Source organism: Engystomops pustulosus, chromosome 2 (genome assembly GCF_040894005.1).
Source record: "Engystomops pustulosus chromosome 2, aEngPut4.maternal, whole genome shotgun sequence".
NCBI lineage: Eukaryota > Metazoa > Chordata > Amphibia > Anura > Leptodactylidae > Engystomops > Engystomops pustulosus.
Window position 1 is genome coordinate 158,294,758 of NC_092412.1, and position 26,297 is coordinate 158,321,054.

At 39.5% G+C, this 26,297-nt stretch overlaps 1 protein-coding gene across 1 annotated transcript in view; it reads left to right on the forward strand.

Moving 5' to 3' along the window:
- Positions 1 to 26,297, forward strand: part of HEATR6 (HEAT repeat containing 6) — a 62,212-nt gene that overhangs the window by 16,998 nt on the left and 18,917 nt on the right. Inside the window, exons 4-14 of the mRNA XM_072137126.1 lie at positions 6,914 to 7,029; positions 8,578 to 8,692; positions 9,975 to 10,076; positions 11,106 to 11,243; positions 13,687 to 13,970; positions 14,193 to 14,370; positions 14,447 to 14,653; positions 17,627 to 17,726; positions 18,015 to 18,373; positions 18,630 to 18,752; positions 20,948 to 21,034. Of these exons, the coding sequence (XP_071993227.1) occupies positions 6,914 to 7,029; positions 8,578 to 8,692; positions 9,975 to 10,076; positions 11,106 to 11,243; positions 13,687 to 13,970; positions 14,193 to 14,370; positions 14,447 to 14,653; positions 17,627 to 17,726; positions 18,015 to 18,373; positions 18,630 to 18,752; positions 20,948 to 21,034 (1,809 nt within the window). The remainder of the gene's footprint in view (positions 1 to 6,913; positions 7,030 to 8,577; positions 8,693 to 9,974; positions 10,077 to 11,105; positions 11,244 to 13,686; positions 13,971 to 14,192; positions 14,371 to 14,446; positions 14,654 to 17,626; positions 17,727 to 18,014; positions 18,374 to 18,629; positions 18,753 to 20,947; positions 21,035 to 26,297) is intronic.

Consider the following 26,297-nt stretch of genomic DNA (forward strand, 5'->3'; position numbering starts at 1 on the left):
TCTGAGAGACACCGCTTTGCCTCCACTGGAAGAAGACAAGGTTGAGGCGTTCGAGGCGGATCTCAGGGAGTCAGAAATATCTGAGGCTATTAGGAACACGCCCGCAGGGAAGAGCCCAGGCTCTGACGGCTTTTCGCCGGCATTTTATAAATTATTCAGAGAGTCCCTGGCTCCATTTCTGACAAAGGTTTTTAACTCAATTCCCCACTCTTCAGCATATCGGCCCATTTCCCTTTTAAATGTAGATCTGAAGCTATACTCCAAAATCTTGGCGGATCGCATGGCCCAATACCTCCCAAAAATAATAAGCACTGACAAGTGGAATTCGTGAGGGACAGCAAGGGACAACTTGAACAAGACGTTCCTCCTGATGAAACATGCGCAGAAAAGACCTATTCCCTCCTACCTCCTGTCAATAGACGCAGAGAAGGCTTTCGACAGGGTGCATTGGGGTTTCATGACCGCCTCACTTAAACAACTCGGGCTGGGCCCAAAATTTATGGGGAAGATCCTAGTCTTTTATAACAGCCCCACAGCCAGAGTCAGGGCAAACAGGTTCTTCTCACAGCCTATACACATCAGAAATGGAACCCGCCAGGGGTGCCCTCTTTCTCCCCTACTCTATGTGATAGTCATGGAACATCTAGCCACAGCTATTAAAATTAACCCAAATATCAAGGGTATACAGGTAGGCCAACATCAATACAAACTGTCCCTCTTTGCCGATGACCTTATGCTCTATATATCCCAACCCAGGATTTCTCTCCCATCCCTCTGCAAGGAATTTGAGAGATATAGTCAACTGAGTAATTTCAAAATCAACTTCAGTAAGTCAGAGATGTTGAACATATCCCTGACGCCGGATGATATCCAGCTGATTAGAAATAGTTTCCCCTTCTGCTGGCGCCATGCATCAATCAAATATTTAGGTGTCCAAGTCCCAACAGACTTATCGAGATTATATGCAATCAACTATCTACCACTACTAGAACCCACAATGAAGGAACTTACTGGGTACAATATGAAACAGTTGTCCTGGTTTGGACGCATTAATGTGATAAAAATGGATATACTGGCCCGATTCCTACATATCTTTCAGGGAGTCCCGATCATCCCCCCCTCATCGTTCTTCAAATCAATCAGATCAGCACTCATACGCTTCGTGTGGGGCACAGCTTGGCCACGTATTGGCTGGCGATTCTTGACCAGACCTAAATCGGCGAGAGGGGTGGGGCTCCCAGATCTCAAGCTATACCACCAAGCTGCCATCCTAGTGCGCACCCTCGACTGGCAGTACCACCTACATACCAAGCAATGGGTCCGACTTGAACAGTATAACAGTATGGATCTCTTCCCAAAAAATCGAAATTGAATCTCAAACGCTGTTTCTGGCCCAAACCTTGAAGCTATGGAGGTCTCTCATTAAATGCAGGATTCTGTCCCGTCCCTTGAGCCCTCTCACGCCTCTCTTCTGTAACCCAAATTTTCAGCCAGCATTTGCCAAAACTAGGTTCCTGGGTTACTCGATACATGAGGATCTCCGCATGTGTGATATGTTGGGAGAGGCACCGATCCCGTCTCACCAAGAACTACTTGAATTGGCGAGATCTTCCAATCTCTCGTGGTTGGAGATGTCTCAATTGGAGTCGTTTCTCCGAACACCTGGATCAGCGGTGTCCTTTAACTCCCCTCTCACCCCTTTCGAGGCACTATTCCGCCTGGAGTCCCCATCGGAACACTGCATTTCCCAGATATTTAGCCTCCTGATACAAGAATCGGATAAATCACCTCTGCCCTTCCTATCCGGATGGGATAGGGAACTAGGTACCTCTTTGTCATCTAAAGATTGGGATAAGGCTTTTTTGTTCACACACAAACTATCGGTGGCCTGTGCATCACAGGAACAAAATTATAAAATTCTTTCAAGATGGTACAGGGTACCGTCCCTCCTGCACGCAATCTATCCCTCAGTCCGGGACGAATGCTGGAGGTGTGGAGCAGATGGAGGTAGTATGTTACACGTATGGTGGACATGCCAAGACCTCTCCCCATTCTGGAACCAGGTCTTTGAAGTAACATCTGAAATTACTGGCCGGGAGTCTCCCAAAACACCGGAGGTAGCCTTACTGTCCGTGCTTCCAGGGTCTGTAGGGAGTCAAAAACGTAACCTTCTAAGATTCTCTCTGATTGCTGCCCGTTCCGTAATCCCACGTAAATGGCGCTACAATGTGCCTCCTACCATCTCCGAATGGGCACAAGAGATAAATATATATTGTATGGAAGAACTCATGGCAGACACGTTGGGCACTTCAGAGAAATTCATAAAACTGTGGCAACCCTGGATTGTATTTCAGGGCACCCAGACATTCGGGGACATCCTGGGCTCCGACACTTAGAGTGCTGCCCCGTCTTCCCCCTATCCCTTCCCCCTCATATCATTGTGGCCCAATACACTTCCCCCCTCCCCCCTCATCCTTAAAGGGAACCTGTCACCAGGAGACCCATTTTTAGCACTCCCCCAGTCCCCACAGAGCATAGTACATACGCTGCTAAAGTGTTTTTGTATAAGAAATAGGTTTTACAGAAAAAAAATATGTTATATTGTACTTTTCATTAGCATCTGCTGTGTGACTAGGCAGTTGCCTTTTAGGAGGAGCTGGAAAGGAGCAGTTCCCCCCCCCACCCTTGAGAAACATGTGACCTTTTCAAATATATGAATAACTCCCCTCACTCGGGATTGGCTGTAGAGGAGCAGGGGGCGTCGCTAAGCCAAGTGATAGGTGTTTTCATATATTTGAAAAGTTCACATGGAGAAGCTGAATCCCAAGGGTGGGGGGGGGGGGAACTGCTCCTTTCCAGTCCCTTCCATTTGGCAACTGCCTAGTCACACAGCAGATGCTAATGAAAGGCACAATATAACATATCTTTTTTTTCTGTAAAACCAATTTTTAATACAAAAACACTTTGGCAGCGTATGTACTATGCTCTGTGGGGACTGGGGGAGTGCTAAAAATGGGTCTCCTGGTGACAGGTTCCCTTTAATGTACCTGTCCTCCTTTCTTGTAGTTTACCTGGTTGTCTATTCATGTTAGTGGGTTCGTCTGTACGTTACCCCTCCAACTGACCCCTAGTATCATAGCCCCACCTGAATGGTTAGGCCTACATATTGTTAATGACAGGCCGCTGAGACAGAAGAAGACCCCTTAGTATCTAAAAGTCACATTTTCCATTGTGTTCATACGATGGACCTGACAGAATAAATCCCATGTATATAACCCATTATGTCTTTCCATAGGGTCCGGAATATTGGAATATTATACATCATATACACGGATGGATCTCACTGTGGGTACTAAATTGAAGTGTATCTGCATAATATCGCGCATATATCACGGGTCATGGGAAAATCATTAAGTATTCCTACTTGATTTTGTATATGTACCATATACGTTGTACTTGTTGTTTTTATTATATTCTTAAATGTTGTATTGTTAAAAACATATGAACAAAATCCAATAAAATGATTGAGCATAAAGTAGATATCCAAGTTGCAAAGGTTGTCAGGAAGACTAACGTGGCCTGGCTCTTCAATCCCATGAATAGGAAGTCAGATGTCTCCCAGGCTTTTTATTAAGGAGCGAATCAATGTTTGGCCTTAAATCAAATCTCACCTCTAAATCGGTGGCCAAAACACTCCTCTTCTGGTTGTGGGAGCTAGAGACCCATATTCAAGAAGGTACTCCTAGGACCCCCATAATGGAGAACCATGCTGTTGTTAAAATCCGACACTGCTTTCCTAGCCGATGTTGCAGCAGAAGGAGTATGGTTTTTGGCAAAGGAAGGTGCTTTCACTAATGCTAGCAGAAGAGCTATTTGGCTGAAGCAAGGGGTTGGTGACATCTGCACAAAGGCCAAGCTTTCCAGTATACCATTTGCAGTTAACTTCGCATTGATCTAATCTTGGAAAAGCCCTCAGCTAAAAAGAAACAATTTCCAGAAAACAAGCCTGGGGCCAAGAAATCCTTTTCTGCCTTCAGGATCCTTAGGGATTCCATTTAGGACAAAGGTAAACAGGGCAGTTGGAGCTACCCCAGTGGTGGAAAAGGTAGGGGGTTCCTTTTTGCACGTCCAGGTGACAGAAGCAAGAAACGGTGACGCCAGGATGGGGGATAGACTTCTCAAGTTTCTAAATCGTTGGTCACAAATAACATCAAACATGTGGGTTTAGACATTATAAGCCAGGGGTGCGGAATAGAGTTTGACCTTCTTCCCCCCTCAAGATATGTTGCTCCCACATAGACACTTTCTTCCTCCTTATCCCCACAAATTCTTTTATGTGCACTATGTGCATCGATTTTCGGGACACCTACTATCACGTCCCTATTCATCCTTGTTCTCAGAAGTTTCTAAGGTTTTCTAATTTATCTCCGACCGGTCTCTCTCTCTCCATTTCCAGTTTTGTGCACTTCCTTTTGGAATTTAATCTGCTACTTGTGTTATTACCAAAATTATGATGGAGGTAGTGGCTTATTTAAGACTTCAAGATGTCTCCATAGTACCATACTTCGATGACCTCCTCATTGACAGAACCAGCATAATTGCCTCCAAGGACATTACCTTAGAGAAACTGTCTCACTTAGGGTGGATCATCAACTTATCAACTATGAGACCTATTTTTAGGAGTTCTGCTAGACTCCACTCACCAAATGTCCTTTTTTCATCAGAAAAAAAGAAACAAAGATCATGGGTCAGATTTACTCATTCAGGAAGAGATTGGCCATATCCTCCTTCACAGCCTGCTCACCTTCAGTGGCATGGAGCCAAAACCACTTTTGTATCCTACAAAGCTGGATCCTGAGTGTTTGGAACAGACAGCCCGCGTGTTTAGACAAGAAACTTTCCTTCCATTTCCGTAAAGACTGATGCAAGCAGTATGCGTTGGGGAGCAGTCTTTCCCTTGCATGTTCAGGGATTCTGGTCGGTAGACCAGTCCAGAAAAGACTTGAAATGCAGGGAGCTAAAAGCCGTCTGGGAGGCCTTAAGAACAAATACTCCTTAACTGGCAGGCCATCGTATCTATATCCTGTCAGACAACACCTCGACAGTATCTTATCACAGTTGACAGGGAGGAACCTGATCTCTTGTTCTATACACCATAACTTGTACCATCTTCTCTTTGGCAGAAAGAAATGTGCATTCAATATCAGCAACTCACCGGAAAGGGGACCTAAATATGAAGCAGATTTTCTGAGCTGAGTACACATCCATCCTAACGAATGGTGTCTAAATCAGCAGATCTTCTTTTCGATTGGTTGAGAAATGGGAGTATCTGACAGCAGCAATGTTAATACACATTTAATGTAGGCATGTACTCTGTTGTTTGAGACGTCGTGGGATTTTTGCTGTGAATGCTAATTTTTCTTTTTAGAGTAGGCAGATATGTGATGGCAACCAAGAGGGCATGTTGCCACTCTAAGTCGTAATTGTTCCAACAATTTGGGTGAGTTAGATTTGGGGAATCTACCTGACTGACCTTAATATGTAGAAATATTACTATAGACTACATAAGATTAAATATAATAAGTGAGGTATGGATCTACTTGATTTACTTGATATTTTTACTAAGCTAAGTTTATATAACATATATATGATATTAATTTTGGGAGTGTTTTGGGATAGCCAGAGGCGAGCCCCAGAAAAAAAAAACATACAGCAAAATCCAGGTGAAGGCGAGAGACTCCCTGGATTTTTTATTTTATTGTTAAGTACTTGATGATTTACACTTTTGTGAGTATAATCCCCTTTTCTTTTGATAAACTTTTATTATAATACAAAAGCATTACAATTATATTCAAGACATATTACCTTTCCAACACTATAACATTCAATAGTAATTTCAAAAAAATTACACATATTTCTTTTCCCACCCACCCTCAAACCCTCCCTCTGACGGTTGACGAGTTTTCATTTATACAAACTCCTGCCAAATAAAAGAAAAAAAAAAACCCCAAAAACCTACTGTGGTTTAACATATTCTTTTTGGCCATTCCTCCCAAACTTGTTCCGGCTTAATGCCTTGCTCCAATGCCTCCTGTCGCTCTGCATAACACAGAAGATCCAATCTTATCTCCCATTCCTTTACCTTAGGTGGTTCCCTATTCTTCCAGAAATATAAAATTAACTTTCTTGCTAGTAAAAGACCTTTTAATACACAACTGATATGACTTGATGATCCCAAAATACCCATTCTCGAGCCCAATACACACACCTGTATATTCCATGGAATGTCACACAATATTGACTGCAGTCTATCTACTACCCCTAGCCAGTAACGGTAAAGCTTTGGACAATGCCAAAGCATATGTATGAGATCTGCATCAATCAGGTCACATCTGGGACATTTTTCTTCCTTCTTATTTCCAAATTGGTTAAATTTTTTTGGTGTGTAATGTACCCTGTGTATTATAAACAATTGTGAAACAGTGTAAGACAAATAATCCCCTTTTATACTGAATTTGTTTTACATGCTTGATCTGCCCTGCTTCCCATTGGCCGAAAAGGGACAAAGGATGCAGAGTGAAATAATGTTCAAGTTGTTTGACATCAGTGTGAATGGACCCCTATGTAGCATTATAGAGAAAATGGTTTTTGGTCTTTTTAGTGCTTGTATTGGCTTTCTTCAACTATTAATAGTGTGGAGAGAACACCTAAATGATTCAGAATGCTGTTAAAGGCATTTTTAAAATCTGCATAGCACAGGATATTGGAACCTGTCACTAGCTAAAAATCACATTCATGTTGACTGGTACGCTTTTAAGTTACATATATTCCATATTCTTTGCAAATTCTGCTGTTTAAAGAATGTTTTTTTTAAAATTAATTTTAATGGTAATATTTTATTTTGCTTAATTAGTATCTTCCAGATTTATTGGGACCAACTGGAATCCTGGTACAATTGAGTGATCCTGTCAAGTCAGATCCTGAGTTATTGAGAGCTGCTATTCATAGTATGGCAAACCTTTGTCTCTGGTGAGGCCATATTTTTTATAATCCATTTTTCCCATAAAAACTATGTAATGGTGCTTCACAATTCACCTTAATATCTAGAAAGAATGATTGGGCATGTGGAATCGGTGCGCTGTACCCTTTGGTGTCTGAAAGCAGCTTACCCCCCTCTACTCACTGAGAACACAGTCCTGCTCAACTGCATGTGGGGGAATTTATCATGGTGCACCAGCGTGTGATGTTATCACCTCTTGTCGTTCCCGTTAAATCTAGTGGCTCTAGCGTCTGGATATACTTGGTGGGCTGCCTAACACAACATTAGCGAACAAGTTTTGATACATCCACCCTTATGAATGTATAAGAATCTTCTGAAGCAATGGTCCCTAACCTACTGTAACCAGGGACCGGCTGCACGAAATTTATTTATTCCATGGTCCCTTACCTTGTCCATAACTAAAACCCAAAGGGAAACATCAACATTTTGAGAGATAGGTGCCCCCTTCCTTGAAATTCCTCTGCTTGTTCCCAAACCAGGCTAAGGTGCTTGGGCCATAAAACCAGTATCCATAGGAAACAGCCCCCATCATAAAACCTTAACTTGCTATACAGATCGAAGAAATATGTGGAATAATTCATATTTCGGCCACAAGCTTTTTCCTAATGACATCATCCAGGGCATTATGAGGGTAAACATGGAAGTAATAAAAAGTTTGTAGCATGCCCACATGGCAAGATATCAGTTTATAAAGCTTTAGAGGCATAAAGGTGTTGGAAAACTCTTGGTAGTAAAAGGACATTAACATATACCTAGCCTTCCTCATGTCATCACAGGTAGAGGAGGGGTTATGTTGGAATCTTACTCTAACTATAGCAAGTTGCCATTCTCTGGGAATCCTAGCGGATAGATTGATCGCTTATTTCTGCTACCCCAGGCAGAGACTTATAATGACATGTATTGTTGTAAGTTCTGTTTTTATCCTTTTTGTTTTACCAGCCTGTTTATTTTTGCATTGTATGTATATGTCTGTTTATTTTATGTTGCCTTTTTGTTTGTAAGAACTGTCCTTTTGATAAAACTTCAATATAGTAAGCCTTTTTGTGTTATAACAATCCCTTGAACTCAGAAGTGACATTACCTAAATTGATTGCTTAACTAGTGAGTGTAATATTTCACCCCCTTCTTTTCCTTTTTAGTGCTCCTTTTTCTGTTGTCTTTATAAGAAGGGGGCTACAGAAAAGAGCAAATTACACAACCCCTTTTTCTCCAGCCCCCTTTCTACCCCACCCCCCTTCCTCATTCATAGCGGCCTCCTGTCTATATCCCTCCTTCTTTAACCTCCTATTTACTGAGAAAAAATGTATTTATACTCCCCAATCCCCCAAGGCAGTCTTCTCTCCTCTCTATAGGCTTCAAGCAGCTTTGAAGCCGTCATGTGATCATATCATGTCTGCTGCCTTCATCGCAGTATATTAAAGTATTAGTTCAATAATGGCCATTTGATATCTGAATCAAAATGTATTTGTACACAGGTGTATATGTGCAGGTAAAAACTTTTTTTGTTTTGTTTGTAGTGTGCCAGGGGAAGCATACTTGGAAGAACCATACCGAATGACCTGTTTTAAAATTTTTCTTTCTATCCTTCGAGCTACAAGATTTAACTTGGTAGATGAAATATCAATGTGCACTGTAAGTAAAAGGGACACGTCACACCAAAACCAACCAAAATTTGTGTTCTAAAATGTTCATGATGAAACACAAGTCTCGACGAGTGTACGTGAGACTTAGAAACTTCAAAGTCATGTCACCAGCGGTGTGAAGGATAACAGGCTTATGCACGATAGGGAGCGTGAATAAATTATGAGCCCACGGAGCAAGGAGGTACATACAAACATACAATAAGGATGCTCCGGACCGTAATAAAAATTTTTTTTAGAAACCAAGGAAAACGACACGTGAGTTATCAGTATATCTGATGGTAGATGTCCTTTAAGTGAAAAAAAATGCCTCAAAACAATAAGGTAATGTCCCACAGCATTGGGAAAAGAGGATACAGATCACAGAAGGGGAGACACCTCCCCTACAAAGAATGAGGAGATCTGCAATTTTACCATAAGTAGACTAAAGAGAATCTAAATAATATTCAGAATACTATAGAAAGCTAGTATATATCGCTATATAAACTGACATGGCATAAGTAGGAGTCAATCTTTAATTTTACGATATGACCACTAATTTGCTATATATTTTGGTTATGATGTTTTGCCAATTTTCCAAAAAGTCTATGGGGAACATTTATCATATGCCGACATTCCTTTATTACTTCCACCATGAACAGGCAATCATCTGATTGGTTGTTCATGATAATACCCTGCAATACTAATGTATTGCAGGGTATTAGCTGTGTCAGCCTATGCATGTGGCGTCATGGACGCCATCTTACTGGCACTGGCGGTTGGAATTTGTGAAATGCTGTATTTTTGTTAGTAACAGTGAATTAGAGAATGTGTTATTTTGTTATCCTGAGTATATTTAAGGATCTTGTCTTCGTGGGAATACCCCTTTTAAGAATCTGTTTTTTGATCTCCAATCTGCATCAGTCACAGCATTTTGCAAGGAGGAATGGCAACAGTTGTAACTCCTAAATGTGTAAATCTGTTAGAGATATCCCCCAATATACTTGCAGCTGAAATTGCAGCTAAAGGTTGTCCTACAGAGTAAAGACTCATGGCGCTAAATAACTACATTTAAGTTGGAAAAGGAAGAAAAGTTCAAAGGGTCCATATACTTTTTCAACCCACTACACTAAGATCCAGTCAGGTTCACACGTTCCCTGCAGACTCTTGAATGGTCCCATCAACGCATTAATTTTCATTAAAAAATAGTTAATGTATCTCCTTTGAATGTTGTTACTATGTATGTATATGTATTTTGTGCTATCACAGTTAAATATTTTTTGTATCTTTTTTAGTTGTTACAAAATGCTTTAAAAGGCATACAGTCTATTTTGAACGGTAGCAAAATTATGTTGATGGAAACCGATCAACTAGGTTCACTTCTTGCTGTGTTAAAGGTATAGTTTTTCTTTTACTATTATCATGTATAAAATGTATTGTAACTAGCAGTAAAATTGTCCTTCTCGCTTATCACAACCAATCAGCACTACTAAGTTTCAACACTAGTTTTAATAAATGAGTCTGTTCTTTTGTGCCTCTTCTCAATGTTTCTTTTAGCCGTCTTTGTCTTGTTTGTACTTCAAGGTCATTTTGGAAGTTACATAGCTTGATAATATGTAAAAAGCCAAGGTTGTGTTCAAATGACTTTATTTTCATTTTCTAATCCTCATCCTTGCTTTAGTTATACCCTGAGGTAACGGGGACTTTAGTTTTAATGACTGAAGCAAATGATAGCTACTGATATATGTGAACGAACACTTAAAAGGTAAATGACGCATGGTCTTGTGTGTGAACAGGAATGATTTTTAGTTTCCATTTCTACAAGACTTGCATTGAGACGGTCATGGGAATTAAAAGAGAACCTGACTGTCAGTTGGAGAGTCTGAATGACGGTCACTTATTACAGTATGTAGTCAGGAAAAAAAAACTAAGGGTAGTGAGCCCTTAGTCTAGCAAACTTTGGTCGCTACCATTTCTCTCCTGCTCTCTCTATTCCTTGTATGAGGTTCACTCATAAAATGTTTTCTGAATTTTACCTCGCTAGTTCAACGGACACATGGTCACTGTGGTGTCAGATTATTTAGAGACTCTATAGAGAAGGGAGGCAAGAAGTGAGGCAAGAAGTGAGCAGTAGATGAGCAGCTATTCTCCACTTACAGAAAATCCTGAAAATAATAAATACAGACTTCAGAGGAGAAAATCACTAGAATATATGTAGTACATGCAATATAAGTCATTTGTAAACAAACCGGATGGCTTATTTATACAAAGAATAAGTGTGTTTTAGGCTTCAATCTGCTTTAGGATGGAAAGTATAACCGTGCAATTTTATCTGGGTTCTCTTGTGTGCGGTGGAAGTTTTCACTCTGTGTTGCATTGTCCTTGTCAAGTTAGAGATAAATAAATCATTTTTTAATCTGTTATAGAAATATATGTTTCATGGACTACCTGGACTAAATATAGAAATGGCTTCAGTTTTGTATCCGTTACCTTTGCCTCAGTATGATGGAAGGTCACCTTTAAAACCAGAGCAAAACGAATCCACATCATTTCGACCAACTTGGGTAAGAATTATTTTCTATAGTGTAGAAGGAATAATAGTGGTCACTACCTCACTACTGACCTGGAATATATTGTAACACACTTGTGTGAGATGGAAACCGAGTGCACTTCTTAAACCTTTGCTAGGATTGTGTTCTGTTCTTGTTGAAGAGTGTCCATATAAAAAATTCCAAAGAGGAATGCAGGAAGAGCGCTCACTTATTGTAGGGAACCTGTCACTAAGGACCTCATTTTCACTGAAGACAGGTTGTAAAAGCCCATTACAACTGCATTGTAAATATGCCTTTCTTCTTTCTCTAATCATTTGCATTGCAATGTAATTGGGTGATATAACTTGCCTTGCATCCTGACAAAATCCTCTGTGTAGTCCTAGGGGTTGGGCTTTGGTTTGGATTCATTTAAAGAAAACTTGTCTGTGCTGCAAGCTGCTCTGTTCTCAGCCCCCACCTTTGTGTGCCTGTAAACTCCTCCTTCTTGCTCCTTCACAGAGCTCATAGCCTGGTGAACTGACATCAGTGGGGAAGGGAGTTGCTGTACAGGAGCACAAAGCAGGGGGGCAAGGTCTGAGGAGTGAGCAGCACAGACAAGTCACATGTTTTTTGAAATGCATCCAAACCAAAGCCCAACCCCTGGGACTACACAGAGGATTTTGTCAGTGCAAAGTAATTTATACCACACAATTACAGTATATTGTAATGCAGATGCTTAGAGAAGGCAGAAAGGCATATTTGCAATGCCTAATGGGCTTCTGTAACCTGTCTTCAGTGAAAATGAGGTCCCTGGTGACAGGTTCCCTTTAAGTCTTCAAAAGTCTTCTTTGTTATGCATACTTACAAACAATATGTAAGTAGAAGAGGAGGGAGAATAAGCTGGGTATTCAAAGATCAAGCAATGGACAATTTTGCATTTGCCCATTCTTCATCCAGCTTGCATGTACACTTGAATCCAGAAGTTTACATACACTATATAAAAAGACACATATGCATGTTTTCTATCCGGCATGATATCAGAATAAATCCTTCTTTTTTTAGGTCAGTAAGGATAACGCAAATTATTTATATTTGCCAAATCCCAGAATAATGAGCGAAATAGGATTTTAAGGCATTTTATTACATTCTGCAAAGTCAAAGGTTTAGTGTTTGCTACCATTGCCCCTAAACTGTATGACTTGGATCAAATGTTTTGGATTTTCTTCCACAAGCTTCTCACCATAATTGGTAGGAATTTGGGCCCATTCCTAATGAAAAAACTGATTTAACTGAGACATCTTTTGTAGGCCGCCTTCCTCGCACCAACATTTTAATTTTTGCCCATAAATTTTCTAAAGTATTGAGATCACTCCAATACGTTTGTTATGCTTAAATACTTCCCGCTCAGCGGGCCACTAAGGTCTGGTAGTAATGCTCAGTAAAGGATATATCTGTCGCAGAGCTGATGCTGGTTCAGCTCATCACTGGATTTGAGTCTGCATCAGGAAGCTTTCTGGTGTTACAATCCAGTGTTACACTTATGGACAGTGTGAGCTTCCGAACGCGGCTACTTATTTTGTTCAGTGCTGCAGTCAGTGTGACATAGGTGACATGACATACGATTGCTTGCTCATCTCCCATAGTGAGACTAAAAAAAAAGTTACATATTACAGGAGAAAAAAAAAAATCTTCACATAAACTCTACACATGCATGTGGTTCAATGCATGATGAACACCATAAAAAATTAGTTTTTACCGATCTTGTTCTGAAAAAAATGCATTTCCTTGTAGATATGTTTGTTTAATCATATCTACAAAAAAATAGAAAAGTGTCATTTGTAAATCTCTAAGAAGACAGTGATGCAAAAACTATAGATTTTGCTTTATCCTGCAAAATGTATAAAATTTAAGAAAAAATATAGAAATATTGTATCGCCGTAATCGTTCTGACCCCTAAAGTAAAGATAACGTTTATTAGGCTATATGGTGAACCAAACAGAAAAAAAAGTCAAAAATCAATAACAGAATTGATGTTTTGTTTTCAAGCATTGAAAATAGCTCCATTGAGGAGCTGAAACGTCGAACATGTACCTTGGGTGAATAAACACCTTTATTCTCACGGATGTGCTGCCTCAAACGTCTTTATTTCGGATGCAATGTAATAGTTGGTATTACGTATTGGTTTGAGTCTGGCTGACACAAGGACTGCTGGATCTTAAAAGGACCCACATCAGTCTTCTAGTCTTGCGACACAAATTTAAATGTTAAATCCCACGCTTAGTCCGAATCCGTCACATCGTCCGACGGCCCGTCTGCCGATTTGTGTCGCTCTGGCGTGATCCCCAAAAAGTCGGGAAATCCGACGAAAATGTGGCCGCGGGACCATTAGTAAATAAGCCTCAATGACTGTATTCGAAAGTGGAAGCAGTTTATCAGATTGTTTGTTTGTTCTTTTCTCTTTATTCATTTAATGCAGAATAGAAAAAAGAAATCTAGAGGTAAACAGAAGAAAGGTCCACAGGGAGAAGAGAAAAAGGAAGAAATCGAATGTGAAATGGCAGATGGTATAATCCCTACAATGGACAATCTAAATATCAATGCAGGAGATGCAGATTCAGGCGTCTGCTCAAGTCCCCAAAAATCACAGATGAAGACTATTGGCAATGATCCTGCAACTCCACCTTCCTCAAGATTTAAGAAACTGTACAGTAGTGACTCTGAATATTCGGATGCAGAAGGAAGTCTGCATAGTAAAATAAGGTTAGGATGATTTTTTAAAATAATTCTAGTATAATATCCTATGGATTATGAGAATTATTGACTTTATTGAATACAAATGAGATAATCTTATGTAAATAAAAGCAATGGCAAGACAAATGAATCATACTGCTGTAAGAGATGATCCTTGGTCATTAGGATAGTCATTTATGGATAATCTACTTGCCACCATTATTTAATTTTTAATTTTTGTTTTCTTTTAAGGTCTTTTCAAGCCAAGGTCCGCCAAGGAGCTCTATCTTGCTTTCTGTCTACCATAAAATCAATTGAGAAGAAAGTCCTTTATGGCTATTGGTCGGCCTTTATTCCAGATATGCCTGGAATGGGAAGTCCGCAGTCTGTGTCTTTAATGACTGTTGTGCTGAAAGATTACTCTCCAAAGGTATATATGTTTTGTCTATATTGTCTTTATGGCAATAAAACAAGATTGTTGCTAATTTTGTGTAATTTTCTTTCAGACCCGTGCATGTGCCCTTCAAGTTCTGTCTGCTATACTTGATGGTTCAAAGCAATTTCTCTCGGTTGCTGATGATGCTAATGATCATAAAAGAGCCTTCACTCCTTTTTCTGTAACTCTTGCTTCAAGTATTCGGGAGCTGCATAGATGTCTGTTGCTAGCAGTGGTTGCTGAATCTTCTGCTCAAACGCTAACACAAATAATTAAGGTATGTTTTATGCTGTTACTATTAAACCATATGTATAGACTACACATGAGTTTTAAATGGTGTTTTCCATCTTAAAAATTGAATGACATGCAAAGCAAAAGATCAGGGAGTTCAGTGGGTGCATGTTACATTTTTTTTACACAATTTCGAACCCGACAAAATAAAAAAATATAGTTGGGTCAACAACCCCCCCACCCCTATAACCCCTATGCGCACTTGGACTTAATAGTACGTGTGATGGACATATATTTATAAGGGGGATTCACATGCCTGATTTTTGTCCTGTTCATCAAGCCATTCACATCTCTTATTCCCCCAGCCGCATCTTGATTAGCCTAATTATCTTAAGCTTAATTATCACTCTGGGAGGGATAGCCTCAAATGAGTTTCCACAGACTGTTGCAAAGGAGCTTCCGTTTTTTAAATTAGAGGGTCACAAAATCTGACCAATATGTTGGTTATGGACAGTTATGGATTTATGATCCATCTCAGCCCAAGGTGCAAATACATTTTTGGTTTCGGTATAGCTAGGGGATTGTATATTGTGACTCACTAATTTCTAGCATTCTTTGACACACAGATACAAATTTCTTTGAATGGAACCACAGCAAATGGGTCAGGTTTGGTTTCAATGTGATCCAGGGATTTACCCGGAATCAATGATACCAGAACCCTGTCCCTTTCACTTCCCATTGAGAAGCTAAAACTCCTCTGAGGTTCTGATACCAGATAGGAGGGTCCTGGGGGTGTGCAGGGGTGTGTCTGCACCTAATACAATCAGAGCATCCCTGATACCCATGGTCTTTTGCCTGGGGAAACAATTCACCATCACAAACACAGGAAGGATCTTTAAGTGTGGCCTGTCAGTTCCAATTAGGCCCACACAAGGTAACTAACATACTGCATACTGATACTTGTGTCCTACCCATGTATTTGTACTCTGCTTAACTGTGTGTGTATATATATATATATATATATATAATATTATATATATTATATATATATATTATATTATATATATTATATTATATATATTATATTATATATATTATATTATATATATTATATATATTATATTATATATATTATATATATATATTATATTATATATATTATATTATATATATTATATTATATATATTATATTATATATATTATATTATATATATTATATATATTATATTATATATATTATATATATTATATTATATATATTATACATTCAGTATTTTTCGGACTATAAGGCGCACCGGATTATAAGGCGCTCCATCAATAAATGCCTGCTAAAACATCTAGGTTCATATATAAGGCGCACCTGATTATAAGGATGAATGACCAGCAGATGGCAGACCTGTACACAGTTCAAGGCAGCTGTTGCCTCTAAGTATGGTTCATATATAAGGCGCACTGGACTGTAAGGCGCACTTTTGATTTCTGAGAAAATCCAAAGGATTTTATGTGCGTCTTATATCCTGAAAAATACAGTATATATTTTTGTGTGTATTGGTTGTCTAGTGTGCCCTTAAGGCAATGAAATATAAAATTTAACCCGCGTTGCTCTTTTATCTCGATCCACGAATCCACACGTCCGTGTCTCGTTATATACACGCTACCTGGTTGGTTCCTCACCCTATATAATCCTGTTACGGACCGGGCTTATATTAAAGGAGAGCTGTTGGTGTCTTATTGGAGTTGATAAGGTCTCGTTTCATTGAGGCTAGTGAAAGGGGCCTTTCAGCCATTCAGGGTTGTGATTTATTGTTGTACCATATCTCGAGGTTGTGCGGACAACTCTAAATCACTTCCTGGGCCTTCCATAACCCGGGATTTTTTTTAAGTTTGGTTTCAGGTATGGCATATTGCCGGATTGGCAATATTGCCAGAAAGCAAATTGACTCCCCTACCTACTAGCCATGGCTGTGATTGGCCAGGGTTCAGATTGCGCGGGATGTACCTGAACTAAAGTTAAAGTCTGCTTATCTCCAGTTATAGCTATATGCTACATAATCTTTTTTTTTCTAATGAATGGAGAAAAATAACACATTCTCTAAAACAAAAATGCAGCATTTCACAGATATAAGTTCAACCTGTCTCTATCAGTACTGCTGTACACAATTTCGGTTGTCCCTAGACACGACCCAGTAACTTCTGACTTTGGGTCGGGCGACATCTTGGATGAGTTCCTGCAGATGAGATTTCTATGTCTGTCTATGCTGTGTGGCCGTAGCCATGCCCCCTGCATGGAACTCAGAGACGCTCACCGATCACATCCTGTCAGCACACGGTGAGCAAAGAGAGAGGCTGCAAACTACATACTACAAGGAGATAAGTGATCCGGGAGAAGGGGGAGGCAGGCACATAGCTGTGAGATGTAGCAGAGCTCACAGTGTAATGGTCTGTCAGCCTCTGTGTAATCTCATGCATCTCTGATCTGTCTCTTTCTATGCGTAGTGTGTTAGTACAATGTCAGAAGCCAGATGCAAGTGCATATACACTTTGTACCCTGATAATCTAACCACATTGTCACCCCACAAAACTAGATGGGTCATGCAGTGTCTGCTTAGAGAGGCCCCACCCACACACTGGCATTTTTTTTACTGAGCAGCCGAGGGATAGAGAGGAGCTAAAACAGCAATAAAACTGAGTAAAATTTTAAAGGGTTAAAATTATCTTAATTGTGTTAACTTCACTAGGGGATAGAAATGTGAGAATTTTCTTTCTTGGGAAACCCCCCTTTAAGAATATATTCTGTTCCTAATTAATGCAAACATTGATGGCTTCAACTTTTCATTGATGGACAATTGAATGAAAGAGATTGAAAACAACTTGCAAAGGAGGAGGAGATTATCTTTGGGATTTGGAACGTGCGCTTTAGTTGTTATACCCTATTCTCTTCACACTATTTAATTTTCTTGCACCAAAACTTATTTCAGTGATATAACGTTTCTCTTAACTTTTTTTTGTTTTTGCCAGTGCCTTGCAAATTTGGTGTCCAATGCACCCTATCATCGGTTGAAATCTGGCCTGCTCACTAGAGTCTGGAACCATATTAAACCTTATATTCGTAATAAAGGTTTGTTAATTTTTAAGTCTATATTTTTATATACAGCGTTTTAACATTGATGACCCATCAAGATACACTATCAATGCAGTTGCACACCCAACTATCTATGACATTCTTAAGATAAGCTATTAATAAAAAGGCTAGGTAATACCTTTATTTGGAAATTAGTCTTATAAGCAGGTAAAATATCTTTTTTATTTCATAATTGGCTTTAACACATCTGCCTACACTATAAATAAATCTTTGTGTATGGTTTTGTACTTTTATATACCTTTTCTTTTTTTTTTCTCTTCATAGATGTCAATGTTCGTGTCTCAAGCCTTACATTACTGGGTGCTATAGTATCTGCTCAGACACCTTTACCTGAGGTGCAAGTTCTTTTGCAACAACCAGTTGTTTCACTGTTGCCGAATGCTGGACCTTCAGCCATTACCCGACTCAGTGATCCAGACTGGTGGAGAAAAGAGACTGTTCAGGAACCAGAAGGGAGAGCGAGTCTTCATTCTGACAAGTTACAGTCCGAGCCCTGCTGGCTAATCCGATTGTGTATCTCATTGGTTGTTAATCCAAGAGAAGACTCCTATTCTGATAGTGATGTCAGTTCCTCAACTATTCTTCAATATGAACCTTCTCCTGTACGACTTGAATCACTGCAGGTGTGAATATAAATTGTGTATTTGGTTAAAAACTATTTGTCAAAATGAAACTTGTTGTCCTACAACTATAGTTTAAGAAGTTCGTATCTCCCTAGTAGAGGAATACCAACTAAATGTTTTGCATACAGAAGTGTGATCCAAGTTAGTTTCTGAATTTTATGCATGCTTTACAACATGGTGCTTTAGGGTAAGATTATAGTTTATATATCCAATAGTATGAATATTTGCCTACAGAATTTCATTTGTCACTGTACAGGTGCTGGCCCGTCTTGTTAAAGGATACTTCATTATGGCACAGAGTTACCTCATGGAGCTGGGAGAGGTGGCGTGCAAGTGTATGCAAGAAACGGATGCTTCCATACAGCTACATGGTGCTAAGGTGAAGTAGAATTTCTTTGTTCTGTTGACACACATAAGGTAATGTTATGAGCATTACAACCCCCAAACCATCTCCATTCCATTATCCAAGACAATGACAATGGTCTATATTTGTGAGACTGTGGCATAGCAGGAAAACCATTAAAATGACTAGTAAGGAGTGTTGCTAGTCTCCCTGCCTAATCTGTTCTTATCCATGTATTTCTCCACAAACCACCTTCACACATTTTCAGTGAAGTGTGATTTTACTAACTAGTACATGCACAGCATTCCCATTGTAGGGATAATACATCTGGCTTGAGTTACACACTCCAAACAAGACTGCAGGAAGACCAAGTAGTCCGACTCTTCTGCACCCTATGACGTATTTGCATGTAATTTGAATACAACATGCAAGTTTTTTTCTTTTCTCATTTACGTTGAGTTTCTCAGAATATAGAGAGGACCCTGTCACCATTCTTAAAGCATAACTGTAAAGTTATAAAGCTTTTACCAAATTATTATATGTGATTCCCCCTTTATACACAAACAGAACAATGTCCACGTTGTGCTGCTCGCCCTTTTCTTTCCAAAGTTATATCATTTTCTATTCTGATAGTGTTTAACAAAAATCTTTACCAGAGGTAAAGTGGGCAGAGACTAATGTCTGCCTGTTTGCCTGTGCCCTGAAGCTTGTGTTCTTTCTCAAAGTACTGTATATACTCCAGAATAAGCCGAGTTTTTCAGCACAAAAAATGTGCTGAAAAACCCAAACTCTGCTTATTCTCAAGTCAATTAAAAAAACTAGCCTTTCCGGCACCCTGCATGTCTTCTATGAGGTCCGTCAGCAGCAGGACCGTGCGACGTCACAGGCTCTGACGTCAGTCGCCGCCGCTACAACAGTATTGTGTGTGCCGGCAGCTGATGTCAGTCACTGTCGCTGACGTCAGAGCTGTGCACCGCACGGAGCTGCCACTGACTGACGGATCGCATAGAAGACATGCAGGGGCGCTGGAAAGGTGAGTTTTGATTTTTTTTTTAATCAACTGTCTGTATAACGGAGGGCGGGCTGGCTGGCTGTGTACTACATGGGGCGGGCGGGCGGGCTGGCTGGCTGTGTACTACATGGGGCGGGCGGGCGGGCTGGCTGGCTGGCTGGCTGTGTACTACATGGGGCGGGCGGGCATGCTGGCTGTGTACTACATGGGGCGGGCGGGCGATCTGGCTGTGTACTACATCGGGCGGGCGGGCGATCTGGCTGTGTACTACATCGGGCGGGCGGGCGGGCTTTGGCTGTGTACTACATCGGGCGGGCGGGCTGGCTGTGTACTACATGCCCCCCTCCCAATATGTCTGTCCACCCAAAGATCAGAAATGCTATTTTATTGTAATCTAATTGAAAAATAAAATGTACTTTTTTTTCTTACCTGGCATACAGCTGCGAGTCATGGGCTGAGCCCTCTACATAGGCGGAGGGAGTTAACTGTATTACACAGCTGACACCAGCCAGCTACTGCCGCTGTCGGTGCTGGCACTGATTGCACAAGTTAACCTGTCAAAGCCAACAGCGGCAACAGTGCTTTCGATGGGTGCCGCCATCTTGTATTGCAGGTGGGCACCCTTAGTGGCGCCAAATGCCTAAATTGCCACTTTTGCCATTTTGCAACACATAAAAATTTTTAAATAAAAACTGATCAAAAGGTCATACAGGCCGTAAAATGGTATTTATGAAAACGTCAGCTTGTCCTGCAAAAAATGATACAGCTTACACAGCTGCTTGTCCCATAGTATTAAAGTTATTGTTGTCAGAATATGGCAAAACTAAGATTTTTTTTTTTTTTTTCACAACAGATTATAATTTTTTTTAAGTATTAAAACATAATAAGACCTTTATAAATTTGGTATCTCTGTGACCGTACCAACCCAACGAATAAAGGTGAGGTGTTATTTGGACCGCACAGGAAAAGATGTTGGCATTTCTACAACATTTGGAATTTTTTTCCGGCTTTCCTGTACAGTGAACAAAATACAGATAACAAGCCCTCCTTGCCTTTTCTCGGAAATGCAAATCTGGAAAATTGCCCGGTAATGAAAAGTAAAACGGCTTCAATGTGTCTACTGCTTTCTCCTATAGTGAACAGTGTATCAGAAGTCCTGTTGAAACATTGCAATGAACTTGCATTATATACAATATAACCATGCTTTCTTTACCAACAGTTGTTAGAAGAATTGGGTACAGGAATAGTCCAACAGCAAAAGCCAGATTCTTCCATTCCTATTTCTCAGAGGGTGACAGTTTCCCAGGTATGGTCATAATCTTGGTTTGGACTTGTATGTGTTTACAGTTAAATAGCATTGTTCTCATTCAGCAGAGGATGACTAGAGGGATCCCCTGAAACTTCAGTGATGATCACGTAACCTTTTAGAGACATTATTGACTAATAACCGATCGATCAATCCAAATGTAAATTATTACTAGCTGGTCAATCACAAAAAATTATTATAAACATCTATTGTTAACTTATCAATACTAATATCCTTTTTAGTGTGAATTTTATACTAGGGTATTGTTACTCAAAAATACTTTTAATATAATTTATGGACAAAATTCCGTAGTGATTATATACAAACATGCTGGGTGAGGGGTGAAATCAATCCTTGCCTATGACCAAATAAAGTCAGATTATGGGAACCTGTGTTCTGCTATGTGTTGTCCATAAAAATTGTGATCATCTCTTCTTTTTCACCACAACTCCATCTCTCATCGGAATTTCCAAAATCACTTGTTCATTCTAGGCAGAAGGGTAGCTACCAGGGGGCAGCGGGAGCAGTGGCTCTGAACCCTAAGTCTACTTTAAGGTTATGCAATTGTTACATCTTTGTAGTTGGATCTATTGTTGTCTCATGGTAAATGTGTGATTGTTTTGTACACTGTAGTCCTGTCTCACATTTCCATTAAGCAAGTGACAGTATCACGTTACATACAAGATAGGGTCTGGAGGTTTGTTCTTAAGTTGAATTTGTATGGAAGTCGAAACTGTATATTTAATAATTGTAGATCCAGATAAAAAAAATTTTGGCCCAAGTGACAATTGGAGTTCAACCCCTTAACGCTATGAGGGCTGAGTCCTCTTCATACAAGGGTGGGGGTTGTTGCATATTGCCCCCACCACTAATAACCATTAACCCTTTCATTGCCGCAGGCGGCATTTAAAAGACGGCGGCGCCCATCTTTATTACGATCGTCGTGCCCCCGAACGTCATCAGGGGGCGGCGATCTGTTGCCATGGTAGCCTCGGGTCTTCGTTTGACCCGAGGCTATCTGGCTTCTGCAGATTCGTTACAATGAGCCAGTGGCTCATTGTAATGAATGAGCTGCAAAAATGCCATATATTGCAATACAGAAGTATTGCAATATATGGTGGGAACTATCTGACCATCTAGGGTTAATGTACCCTAAATGGTCTAAGAAATAGTGAAAAAAAAAAAAAGTTTAAAAAATAAAAATAAAAAATTAATAAAATTATTAAAAATTCAAATCACCCCCTTTCCCTAGAACTGATATAAAACATAATAAACAATAAAAATCACTGACACATTAGGTATCGCCGCGTCCCAAAATGCCCGATCTATCAAAATATAAAAACGGTTATGGCCGGCGGTGACCTCCGAGGTGGGAAATGGCGCCCAAATGACCAAAATGTGACTTTTACACCTTTTTGCATCACATAAAAAATTGAATAAAAATGATCAAAATGTCGCACAGACCTAAAAATGGTAGCAATGAAAACTTTGGCTCATTTCGCAAAAAATGACATCTGACACAGCTCCATGCACCAAAGTATGAAAAAGTTATTAGCTTCAGAAGATGGCAACATTTATTTTTTCTTTTTTGTACACATTCGTTTAATTTTTGAAAATGTATTAAAACACAATAAAACCTATATACATTTGGTTTCACCGCGATCGCTACGAACCAAAGAATAAAGCTGAGGTGTTATTTTGAGTGGACAGTCAAAGTCGAAAAAACTGAGCCCACAAGAACATGACGCACGTGCGTTTTTTTTTTTTTTTTTCAATTTTTCCACTTTTGGAATTTTTTTTTCTGCTTCGCAGTACACGGCATGTTAAAATAAATAACATTACAGGAAAGTAAAATTTGTTACGCACAAAATAAGCCCTTACACAGGTCTGTACACATAAAAAATGAAAAAGTTATGGATTTTTGAAGGTGGAGAGCGAGAAATGAGCGAAAAAACCCTGCGTCCTTAAGGGGTTAAACATTTTTGCTGTAATAGGACCAAGGATTATCAATAAAGATTCATTACAGACACCTTACAGCTGATCACTGCAGTCTGGGACTATAGCAAAGCATTCAGAGACTTCACCAGAAGTCAGAGGGGTCCGTCTGTAACTATGGGTTGTCTGTAAGTCAGGTGTCGTTAAGTAGGGGACCGCATGTAATTATTCTTTGGATTATTAAAAGACCGCTTTATTCTTTACATATCGAGGAAGTGACAGTAATAAATATCCATCTAGTGCAGTGATTTTCAACCAGTGTGCCGCGGCACACTAGTGTGCCGCGACACATGGTCGGGTGTGCCGCGGGGAAAGTTCCCCAAACTATGCTGCCCCCTGTGTTTTGTTTCCCAGAGAAATGTAAAATGAGAAATACTATAGTCATGAGGCTGGAGTACTACAAGTACCAGCTCATATGCTGATTATATGAGGTGGCACTCGTACTCTGGCATCATGGCCATAGTACTTCTCATTGTACCCCTTTATTTTGCAGTATATGAGCCACATAATAATCAGCACCATATACTAAAACCAGGGAGAAACTGAGAACTGTTGTGGAAGAGCTTTGTGTGTCTTTCCACTATTCCTAGAATCCCTTTTGTGTTTATCGAAACAGGCCCAGTAAAATAAATTTAGAATCTATATTATTAACTATATGTATAATATGACTGTTTTAGTGTCATTTTGTGCTATTTTGGTTGGTGGTGTGCCCCAGGATTTTCTAAGTATAAAAAGTGTGCCGCGGCTCAAAAAAGGTTGAAAATCACTGATCTAGTGGTTAAGAAGTAAAACTGCTCTCCTTGAATATTGGTATAAGAATAAAGATATGACTTACCCAAGATGGCAGATGGGAAAGATGAGCTAATGCACTGGCTTACACAGTGGACAGTTTTTTCACTATTTTGCTGTAGACAAATTGAACACCGCTTAATGTGTACATAAGGATGATGAGAGAGCATGCGCAGTGGACAGTAGTACCACCATTTTAGTGTTGCATAACAACCTTTGAGGTGGTAGATAATATTAATATAAAAACACGCTGAGTGGAAGCTCCACTTTCCCAGGAAGCTGACAGTGGTGCAGCAATACAAATTTTGTGTGGCCAATTTTTAATGTTTTTTTTTTTTATATATTTTTTTGTGTGTTGGCTGTATAATAAAAAGTAATATGTAACACATTTTCTCACTTTAAGCTTGCCTATTTAGTTCTTGTTCTCTGTGTATATTTGGGGTGCTGTATTAATATAGGCTTTAAGGCCAGACTATAGCTTATTTATGAATGGTGCTGGCCTGTTCTAGTTTGAAATGGTTGCAGAAGACTTGAATCTTTCTTTCAGAGCCAGTCTATACAGTTAATGTCTAGCTTTGTTTTCTCCACATAGTCTGTTTATACAGTATTAACCCCTTAAGCCCTTTTTTTTTTTGGATTCTGACATGCGTCGCTTTATATGGTTATAACTTTTGAACACTGTTACTTATGTAAACGATTCTGAGATTGTTTGTTTGTTTTTTTCCCCCCACATGTTGTACTTCATTTTAGTGGTAAATTTTGGCGTATATTTAAAAAAAAAAAAAAAATGATGAATTTTTTTGAAAAATTTGCCATTTTCAAAATTAGAAATCATTGCGTTTTCAGGCAGATTGATTTACCTCCTAAATAAGTTGCTGAATAACATTTCCCATATGTCTTCTTTACATTTTCATCATTGTTGAAATGTCTGGATAATTTATTTTGATGTCACACGGCTTATCGAATATCCCTTTTCTCGATTTTCAGAATTTACTATAAATGCAGTTTGGAATGACATTTAACATATTTAGCATCAAAACCCTCTATATAATCAACCCATTTTCAAATCTGCACCCCTCAAGCTATCAGAAACAGCTTTTAGGAAGATTGTTAACCCCTTGAGATCTTCATAGTAATTGAATCAAAATGGAGGGGAAATTTAGAATGGTCAAATTGTGCTGGTTATACGTTCATTTAGCCCTAACATTTACACATTTCCAAAAGATAAAAAGAGAAAACCCACCATACAATTTGTTCTATAATTTCACCCGAGTACAGAGACCCCCAACATATGGTTGTTTTATGGGGGCACAGCAAGGCACAGAAGGGAAGGAGCGCCCTTGCAGCTGCCAGGATTTTAGTTTCCTCATTGGCCCCTTTTGTATGCTATACAATTTTAGCTTTTGCGTTACTGGGGCCATGTGAAATTTTTATTGCGGGATGAGATGCTTTTTCCAGTGTTACCATTTTGGGGCTGGTATCCCCTATTGTTGAAAATTTAGGAACTTTTTTTTGAGGGCAGGAGTAGAAAAGCATCAATTCTGTACTGGATGTTTTACTTTTTTTTTTTTTTTTTTTTTGGTGTTCACCGTTTAGCCTAATAATCATGTTATCTTTATTTTTACGGGTCGATACGATTACAGGGATACCATACATGAATATTTTTTCTTACCTGTTACTAAATTTGTCAAATAAAACCCTAATGTGGGGAAAAAATCTATCATTTTTGGATTGCCGTCTTCCAAGTGGCATAACATTGTTACTTTTTTGGCTACGGAGCTGGTTGATGGCTTGTTTTTTGCGGGACATTTTGTACTTTGCACCAGTATCATTCTGTTTTTTTGATTACTTTTCATAGCATTTTTTTGTGGGATTGAATTGGTAAAAATCATAATTTTTTGAGGATTTATAACAGTTTTTGTTTTTTTTTACGGCGTTTATCATGCGGGTTCAATAATTATTTAGTGTTATTCTATGGGTTGTTACGGACGAAACTATATATGTGGGGTTTGTGTTATGATTTATACTTTTTGCGTTATATGTCTCTTTATGTTTTGGGGCTTTTGGGCATTTTTATTGATTTCTTTATTTTTTTATTGAATAACTGTTTGTTTGTTTTTTTACTTTTTCACCTTTTCCAGCATGGGACATGAACAAGGAATTATCTGATTGCTTGTTCATGATAATACTCTGCAATACCCATGTATTGCAGGGTATTAGCAGTGTCAGCCTATGCACAAGCATAGGCTGGCACTGTGCCAGTAAGATGACGTCATATACGCCATCTTACCAGCAGTTCTTGAAGGTAACACTGTGTTCCAGATTGGATCCCAGTGATGCCACAGCAATGATCGACGCCCCCCGAAAATGGTTCGCGGGGGGGGTGTGGTGGGGGGGGGGGTCGAGCTGGAAAGACCCCCCAGGGGCATGTTAACAGGTTAGGCACCCACGATTGGAGCCCACTCCGATCGCGGGTGTT